The sequence below is a fragment of the Pyxicephalus adspersus genome, chromosome 2 (genome assembly GCF_032062135.1).
Source record: "Pyxicephalus adspersus chromosome 2, UCB_Pads_2.0, whole genome shotgun sequence".
NCBI lineage: Eukaryota > Metazoa > Chordata > Amphibia > Anura > Pyxicephalidae > Pyxicephalus > Pyxicephalus adspersus.
Window position 1 is genome coordinate 67,913,958 of NC_092859.1, and position 10,281 is coordinate 67,924,238.

Genomic DNA, 10,281 nt, shown 5'->3' on the forward strand with positions numbered 1-10,281 from the left:
ACCCAGCTGTAAATCTTATTGCACGTTACTGGTAGAAACTCTTTTTCTAAAACTTTCACAGCTATGTTGGATTTGCATTCTTGGTTTGTTCTTTAATAATACTGTGAAATATTCTGGAAAAATATACATAGACCAAAGCTTTGGGAATGACATGGTCTTTGGTTAAAAACTAAAATTACAATAAAATAAACACATCGTAGTAAAGTATGCAAAAAAATCATGGAGGTTCACATACACTTTGACTCTTAAGTATTATGTAGTATTAATATATATCAAAACATGTGCAGGATTGAAAGCTCCTAAATAAACGTTTTCAGCAGCCCCAGTATCCAAGCTGCAAAACTCCAATATATCCACTGTGCTTTAGAGCATCCTTTAACATTAAAACATGTAAAATAGTTACCATTCTGTATACAATAGATGTAATATTCTCATTCCTAGTTTCCAAGTACTACCGGATTTTTAAGGAACACCCACACAAGCAGGCTACCTGTCAAACATTATGAGACTTAAATCTCATAAATTGGTGGAACTAGGAGATAAACATGCTCATTATATATAGGACTCCCCCTATGCCCTTCCTGCAAAAGTGGACTTGACCATCAAATATTAAAAAAACAACAGAATCAACACAAAGCCAGTTCACACTGACTGCATATCTTTGTGGGGTTCCCCAAACTGCCTGCTGATGCTTCCTTAATTCTGCTTGATGCTTCCTTAATTCTGCATAACTCTAATGTTGTTTTTAGGTTTCTATGGAGGTGCCATTCTAGCCACCAAAGTAAGAGACTTTTTTTCCCATTGACCCCCCAAATACCTGGTTTTAGTAGGGATTCCTTGCAACCTACAATTTGTTTCAAAGCTTCCTCAGGGGGTAAAAAAGATGAGAAAGGCTGGGTTAAAGAAATAAAAAATGCTAAAAGAGATTTTTTAGAACTTGATAAAGAAGCATGTCTTAAAAGCATCTATCAAAATAAATTTCAATTACAGATGGAAAAAGCAGAAAAAGAGAAAAGAAAGAGTAAAAAAACATGGTAAACGTGACCAGTGATCTTTGACTGGCTGCTATATACTCCTAGACAAGTTTTCCTGTTTTATCAGAACAGAAACTACAAAACTATTACATAGCCAATTTGTGAAATGTTTCAGCTGTAACAATTATAACTTATCCTACAGTAAGCAAAGCTATGAAGATCTAATTTACACAGACGCAAGTTTAATAAAACAAAAGCTGTATAAAGAACGTCTGTTTTAATACAAATATATTTAATAAATGGACAAGTCTAAAGTAACAATCATGCCACTAATGGGGCATACACATTTTTAATGCACATTAACTAACGATAAGTTCCTAAATTCCATTAGAAATCACACTAAAGTTCATTGAGGCCTGAGTTGACAGCCTTCAGACTTGCATGGATAGGCAAATCCAGTTTCAATTAAGGTGCATTCTACCTGCATTTGACATCAGCGTGAGAAATATTTGATATTTATTCACATAAATATTCACATGACATTAAAAAGTGTATTTACCATGGAGTTGACCTTCTTCTTCTTTTTTGATCTATAGGTATTCCAAACCTTTTCAATGTTTTTAGGTTCCTATTGATTTCAATAGGAACAAATAAGTGAACTGGAATGAACAAGGCCTGTGTGGCTTGTCCACACAGGCCTTTAGTTTGGTGGTAATCACTTATGAAGGATGTGACAAAAATATTGTAGATCAAATAACATAAAAGTCTGAACTTTATGTTAAAAATGTGCTGTTAATGTTAGCAAAGTTTTGAGTGTGGTTTTAGCAGAGCTTTGGAGTTTATGACATTTACTGCCATGATCTGGTCAATAATTTAGCATACCCATGAATGTTAAAACTACAAAAATGGTATTTATTAGACTAACTTACATCAGAATTACTACATGTTTATTAAACATGTGTACAGAACAACTACTTTTAGGTAAAAAGGTGTACCACTTTACATAAACTTTTATTAGTACTATATAATCCGTACCCTAGAGACCTTACATCATAAAATGACAATTCTCAGTGGAGGCTTTTGCTTTTTCAGGCTTTGCGTTTGTTCTCTTACAAGCATTACCAAAATAGACTGTTTAAATCTCACCTGGGGTTACTGTTTATTCTGAACCTTTTCAAGAATTGAATCCACAGTTCCTAGCTGGGATTCACACTTAATAAAAACATATATAATAATAATATGTATTACAAAATATGTCACTTTGTTTATGGGTTATTTAAAGGATTTCCTAAAAAAACAAACCCCACAATGTAACTCCCATGTCTGATCACTTTCTCTAAAAATTAAAATTAGGCAACTTTTAGCAGCACTCTGGAACTTGCAGTTTTTGTAATATTGTTTTTGGAAACTTGCTGAGTAACTCATCATTGGTTAGGAGCACATATTCATATCCCATAAGTGGTCCCCAGTGTGTGAGATATGGACATTGGGAAAAATTGCCAGCTGAAATAGCCCACTCCCAAGCTCTACCAACATGCAAACAAGTCCCTCTTTTGAGTTACCTTTGGATATTCATTTATTACTTAAAGAAACTGGTGTCATAACTCCCCAAGAAAAAGCATGACTTCTAAATGTGCTTCCTGGATTTTATTCTGAGAACATGCTGCACAAGGTACATGTGACAGATGTCAGTCCTTGTAGATTCTCGCAAATTCCAAAAGGACTGTGGGTCAGACCACAAACAACCTCACATGATAACATCCTATGCTGCGTCATGTGCTTCGATTTCAAGTGTATTTTTAAGATTTTCTGGTTTACTATAAATTGTGCTATTTATTATAATTGTGCAGTACTGTAAAAACACTAACTAGCCAGCACTAGAAAGAAGAACTGCAATGCATTTGCAGTTTACAACTTGTACCCTATAACCACAATACAAGTAAAACAGCTACATTTGGTCACTAGTTCACAGTCTGAGAGTTGCTAGTCATTTAACGCCTTTAGGAATCTAATGCATGGAAAGAACTGTGTAGGGATTAACGAGTTTACAAAACTGAGAGGTTCTGAACAACACACAAAGAGAGAATATAGTAGTTCCTAGTGATTCTGCAATGCTAGCATTAAAGAACAGGTTTGTAACTAATTATTGTTCTTGGTAAGATATGTGTTAATCTAGAGAGAACTCTAAACTAGAATCCCAAAAATTGCTCATTTTGGAGAATAACAACAAGGAGTGTTAAGAGAATAAGATATTTTAGAGCTGTTACTATTTCTTTGTTTAGTTTCAGTTGCGACTGATTTGTGGTGTAATGTTCAAACACAATGTAAAGTTACTGCCAAGGCACAGCTGTGACTGATATGAATATGAAATATTGCTGGAAACTGACTGCACATAACATGCCATGCATGCATTATAGGGTGTATTACCACCTGGCACCTCAACACATACACAAGCACAACACACACACACACCTGACCCTCAACCATGAATATTAATAATAAAATGTATTGTTTTGTGGGCCTCTGGGAAACTTAAGTTAGGGTGCCTTTTTTGGGCCTAATGAGGGTGAGGGCACACAGGAAACAAAATAGGTCATTTATGCACCAAGAGTGAAAGGGCACTTGATGAATACACATATGGACAAAATGTAACATTTATTCTAACATCAAATCAACTCTGGTATTAAGGCTGTATGGACAGAAACTGAACTGGAATAGAAAGGTGTGTCATTGCACTATAGCTGAATTCCTGACTTAAGCCATTGTCACTAGCCTCAATCTTAGCCAAAGAGTGTTGCCTGCTGTGTGTTAAAAAGGATAACATGAATATTTTCATCTGATTTGGCTTGGCTTGCCTAAATGCACATATGACAAGTACAGTTTACAGCAGCTGTCAAGTTGTTAGTAGATCATTTGCTCTGAAAGGCTTTTCTCTTTAAAATTCTCCTGGTAAAAGTGATTATAATCGCTACTTAAAGTTTCTATTACAAATTGCAAAAGATTACCCTGTAAATGAAAGGCTTTGGAATTTGGATACAATAAATAAATAAAAAAACAACTCAATCCACATTGGCAGTTCAAAGAAACGTAAACTTAGTTCACTCATAGCCTTACATCATGCTACAGTCTGCAATTCATTTGCCACATAAATATACAACTACAAGTGAAGGCAATAAAAGCAAGTCTTCCACACATATTGCATTGCTGGTAAGTGGGTAAGACAAAGTATCACATTTTATAATTTTCAAAAGCATTTGTCTCAAAAAATACATGTATACAGATCTTAATAAATATGGATATATGTAATAATTACTAGGTGTTTGCTGAATGTATTTTTATGTTTTACAACTTTTATTTTGAGACTGTAAGCTTCTCTGGTCTTAAGTGGAGGATGGTGAGCAAATGTCCATTTTGTAACATGCTGCTTTTCCACAAGGTGGGATTAATAATAATTTTTTTCTCTTTATGATTTTTTTTGCTTTTGTTAAATGTCCTAACATGCTCCAATTAGTGTGAAATGCTTTGCTGTAATTAAAAATGATAAACTGCATTCCCCAGTCATACAAAATATATTTTAGTGTAATGTATTCATGGAGCATGAGCTAATAAAGCACCATTGAAACATTTATTCCATTTATTTTAGGTTGTAACAATTTGCATTGTCAGACACTGTTCCTAAATGCCCACTGAAAAGGTTTAAACTGTTATATGTGAAAAGATGAGGCAATAGCATTCATGAATTTCAGCAACTTTAGAAACTGTATTCTTCTCTCCTAGTGGAAAATCAAGGACACAACTGGCTTCCTACCTAGTAATAAAAATAAATTCCAAAACCTAGCAACTGTCAATTTTGCAGTTCAGTTTCAGATACAATGACAGCTAGAACAGATTGTTTCCTTTTGGCACACAGATTTCAGTACTCCTAATCTGCCACTTGGATATCAAAGCCTCTATTACATGACACTATTGACACAAAACTACTTCTATCATGACTTCTCATTGTAAGAGTATAACAACTGAGCCGTAAGTTAATATGGGCAAGTGACTATTGATACATCAAATGGGATAAATTAATTTTTCAGGTGCTAAAATTAAGTGATTTTCACTGGTTCTGTAACTCTTGTGCCAAACATAACCAAGCCAGTTTTCAACTTGAAAAAATAGTCTACTTTAGATAACTGGCTACACAAGAAAGTGATATAAATATTAAATATCTGACTTTCTGTTTTAGTGTGAGAATGCTTTCCATATCTCGATGTGGATATTAATATTAGCTCTTTCATATCACACAGTTTTTTCATTTTATGTTTGGAGGTCCACTATGATGGAGCTATCTATCATGAAGCTAACCACTTGTCTCCGGTGCTCCCATTATATGATCCCCAGATTGTGACATTAGACACATCGCATACAGTGAATCTAAATATAAATCTGCAAATATAAAGTGAGAAACCAGTAGTATTTCCCTGCTGCTGAAAGACAGGATTCTCCTGCTAATCAAAGCCTTGAGTCAAGAGTAGAGGACATAACATGCAGGGAAAAAATTTCCTTCCCTTGTCCGGGACCATGAACCTTTAAACATAGGTTAAGCTTTGGAATGAATACAGGTATGTAAGCTGTTATCCAGAAAGCTGAGTGCTGAGGTTTATTTGGAACCAAATGTGCACAGTGATCTGGATCAGTCCAATGCTTGTGTTTTACTACATCAAAAAAATTCCGCTGTACTTTCCCCACACACGTTTATTGTTGTCATAGACTATGTGATTTTGAAGAGACCTTAAATTTTACCTGCTAAAAGCTTGAAACAAAAGGAAAACATGCTGGCCAATACAACTCAAGATCGCTAGATAATAGGTTACAAAAGGGAGGAGACCGTAGTAGTAATGCCTACACAGGCAAACCTTACAACATCATCATAGTAAATTAGTTGTAGTCTTCCTCACTATACCTGACCGACACGTATCATTCAGCACTTAGGACATAAGGTTGTGCACTTGTACTTTAAGAATGCTTTATGAAACACCAACACCATAATACTCCCACATAGCAATCTCTTACTATGTTTTTTATCATCAATAACCATAATGACTGCCACAGCAGCCTTATGTTTATTAGAATACCCAGTGCAAAGAGCAATGATGTGCAACAACCTATAGCACCAACCAATTTTCAGTGTTATGATGTTTCCAAAATTATTAAAAAAAAGAAAAGGAAATGAAACAAACTTTGAACAATTTAATACTGAAAAATAGGTTTCTGGATAGAAGATTTCATACCTGCTTTAACGTGTCATACTCTAAGAACAGTTTGCAGTCAACTGGAAACAGATAGAACACTGACAACATAGCTTAAGAAAGCAACACATTTAAAAGAAACCGACAAAATCAAGAGGTAATCCTGTAAAAATAGTCTGAATGTAATGTTGGAACGTATGTAGTCTGTTGTAATGTTTTTTTTGTGTAAAAATAAATCATGAAGCTACATTTCTTTTGAAACATAAAAAAACAAATATCTTGTGTTCATCAGTAAAAGGGAGTTTAGAACCTTCTTTCTTTTCCTTTGAGGTCAACAAGACACATTTTCATAAAATACAGGTGCCCCTGGGGTGATTGAACAGGCCCCACTACAATCCTTTATTAAAGTAGACTCTCTCCAGCCCTGGATTGTTTTCCTTGATGTATGCTTGAAGTTCAGGCTCCAGGCGTGACACAGACATTGAACTAGATGAAAACAGAGATTATTAATTAACAGCTTCAGGGTAACCTTTGAGACTAAAAAAAAATAAGGATAACAGTGAATCTGAAATATCTGGATTAACTGAGTGAAAACCGAATAATAGCATAATTCACTATGTACAAAAAACTACACTTGAATAACATATACTATTTAAAATAAATTATTAATAAAATTATTAACTCAATAAAATACTAACTGAAATGGCCATATGTATTATTACATATAATTAGCTCAAATATCACATTTTGTCAAAAATGTGGGCTTTTATTTTCCTCCCTGTACCCCTCAACCCCATTCCAGGGCCATATGTATGAAAGGGGTCCTAGCATTAGTACACATTAGGAACAGGACCCAGAACAAATGTATTTTCTGCAAAAACTGTATTGCACAGGACAGGGCCAAACAGTGAAAAACTCAGTGGGTAGAAAAGGTATATATTTAAATATAAGGTATACTTGGGAGTAAATTTGTACTTTAATATGCACCATAAACAATATCAATAGTAGTTGTAATGTGTTAAAAGCCTAATAAAATAATCAAAACCCAAATATGAATCTAAACTGAATAAGCGTCATTCTCTGCAGATCACCAACTAATGTGATCTGCAGAGAATCCCTAAGTGTCTATGATAAGATATTACGTAATCATAAATTTGAAAATTTGGCAAAAAAAAACCTCAGCCCAAAAACTCTTACCTCTTTTGGGGAAATAAAGCACAGCAAAGTGGTGTCGCAAATACCAAACTGAAAAGAATAAAATATGTTAACAATCTAATTTTTTTTCACTATATATACACACACACAGCAAAAAACACACAAAAAAAAATAACAATACAAAACTTACCAGAATCCCACTAATCCTACTTGTATAGGGGCACTCATCCATGGAAACCGCTAAACCAGAAAACAGACAACATTTGAAAATAAAGCAATTGAGCTGGATAATATTATTTGATAAAATCACAGATGTTTTACATTACCTTAAGAAATGCTTTCTTTTCCAAACTGTTCATTATAAATGGAGGAATAGCTGTAAATATAGCACAAAACTGGTGTTAGCTGATAACAATGTTGTAATTCCCTTGTATTATCTAATCTGGCTTTAATAGATAAATGTACTAAGGCTACACACGTCCAATAGTTCTCTTCCGATAATCGGCTTAGGGCTGATATCGGACGAGAATCTGCCGTGTGTACAGCGCCCGTCGTCCGAACGACCGCCCTGGCGGATCCATGAACGATCTTAATTGAAGCAAAGGGGGAGAGTGCGCAGCAGGGTGCCACTCTGTTGTTCTCCACCTCCCCTCTCTATGGAGCAGAACGGTGCAGTCCTTAGTCGCTAGAAAGGATCGCGAAAGATCCTTTCAAACGACAATTAATGCTCGTGTGTACCCAGCCTTACAAAGAAATGTGTACATTCACTGTACATGAGAAATATCAGTGGCACTCCCTATCTAGGGTTTATTAGATATACTCACCACTTCCTCTAAGCAATGTGCTATTGGGGGAGAGGGGGGGGCACCAGATTCAATACCAGCTTCAAGTTCCATTCTTATCATGAATGCTGGGTCTACTTTAGCCCAAAGCAGACTTGGTGCATCACCAATTAGCCTGCTGCTCAGGGAAGAGGATGGAAAAGGTAGCAGGTAGTATATCTAACAAATGTAAGTAAAGAATAATTTCTAATCTGTAAAAAGTTACTATACCAAAAAAAAAGTGAATTTATTCTATATTGTACACACCCATTCCAGGAGCAGCCATCAGGATCCTGGAGACAACCACCTGAGTGATGGCTTGTTTAGCAGCATTAGCAGATTCTCCAAGTCGATTTCCATTCTCATCTGTGACCGGTATACCATACTTTAATTCCCTATAAAATATTACAAATACAATTATCACATTGCAAGGGCTTTTTTTTTTACTTTAGGACAAGGTTATAATATGAAATTAAAATTAATAAAATACTGTGATCCCTGCCATGAAGAAAGACTATAACCATAACAAATGGAACCTGTGAGACAAGAAGAAGATGCAGCCCAACCAAATTTTCAACACCCAGACTAGAGTTGATAATAGATATAGGAGGGCAATTGAATGTGAAGACATCTGACCACAGTCTGCTATCTTTGGAAGTCAGCAAATGGTTGATATTTATACAATAGTACAGCCTGGCTAAGGATTCATGTTACATTTAATGCAGAGAGGAGGGTGCCTCATGCATTGCTTAGGGAAGGGAAGCAGTAATATCAAATTGTATACAGATTAATATTAAAAACATCCATGTAGGAGGTAAAACACAAAATAATTATTGTAGATGTCAAGTTTGTTTAAATTACTTTTAAAAAATATGATGGTATTCTCAATTTCACAGCACTGAGGGCTCAGATTTTTACTATCATCTTACCGTTGTCTCATTAATGGGATGTTGATACAGTTAGCAGCAGCAACAGCAGCAAAAGGAACAAATCTTCCTATTAGAGGTGAAACATGCTAAAAAAACAATAAAGAGATTTTTTCCTGTTAAAATAAAGCCTTAATAAGGCCTTATAGTTTATATGACGTTCTATACTTTAAATAATGATCACATTTTAATACTTTACACAGCTTTGCAGCAGTATTTTGTATTACTTTATAATCCAGAATGTGTGTAATCAGATTCAGCAGAATGTAACAGTCCTGAAACCTCTGCACCCAACCATTTTATTAAACAGGCAGGTCCTAAACACAGACTATCTATAGCCATTTCACAACACAGTAGATTCATGAATGTAAAGTGGTATGTGCCAAAGCTTCAAAGTTGAGCAAATCTGAGGGTTGTAGGGTAATAAGCAGCAATAAGTCAGGTTCCGTGGACTCTTGAACAGGGAGATTTTATTACAATTAAAACAACACTTAGATTCTTCAGGCCTTTTTAAAGCCATGGACAATCTTCCATTTGCAATGTATAGAGAAATGACCTAAAAATATTTCATGGGGCAAATATTTCCCCACACCGAGCAATCTTATGGGACCCTCATCTCAATGTCCTAAATGAACATGACAAGTTGCAGACTTATACCATGTTTACTGGGATTGCCCAAAAATAAAATTGTTCTGGCGATTGGTGGCTAGTTATGTTATCTCTCACCTAGTCAACTATGTGCCCCTCTCGTCTGAGTGGGCAATATTAGGCACAGTTAACATCCAAGGAGTACGAATCACCAGGGGAAGCCGCATGTTGCTTTCTATAGTTAGCTTACTGACCAAAAAAAACCTAGCTTGCACAAATGGATAGATTCAAATCCATCAACTTTGGGACTTTTTAAGGAAAAGCTATCTTATGTATTTCGCATGGCATGAAATGAGGCCTCTTTGGATAAAGAGGTCAAGGTTTTTAAGTTTTTTGAGATATGGAAATCATTCATAGAGACCCGATCCAATTCTAAGAAACAGAAAAAAAAACGAACCAATGAGAACACTTCATGGTACATCTTGAAAATGATTGAGAATGACCATCAGGTGATTTTAGTGAACAATGCTGTTTATTTTGTGTAACAGACTGGTTTAGTACTGTTTGTATTGAATTCTTTTTT

General features: G+C 35.2%; 1 protein-coding gene across 1 annotated transcript in view; it reads right to left on the reverse strand.

Moving 5' to 3' along the window:
* Positions 1 to 6,195: 6,195 nt before the first annotated feature.
* SFXN1 (sideroflexin 1) overlaps positions 6,196 to 10,281 on the reverse strand; it is a 19,486-nt gene continuing 15,400 nt past the window's right edge. The window contains exons 6-11 of the mRNA XM_072400934.1: positions 9,114 to 9,199; positions 8,452 to 8,579; positions 7,690 to 7,739; positions 7,554 to 7,603; positions 7,406 to 7,453; positions 6,196 to 6,694 (exon numbers count right to left, since the gene is read on the reverse strand). Coding sequence (XP_072257035.1) covers positions 6,598 to 6,694; positions 7,406 to 7,453; positions 7,554 to 7,603; positions 7,690 to 7,739; positions 8,452 to 8,579; positions 9,114 to 9,199 — 459 coding nt within the window. The 3' untranslated portion in view covers positions 6,196 to 6,597. The remainder of the gene's footprint in view (positions 6,695 to 7,405; positions 7,454 to 7,553; positions 7,604 to 7,689; positions 7,740 to 8,451; positions 8,580 to 9,113; positions 9,200 to 10,281) is intronic.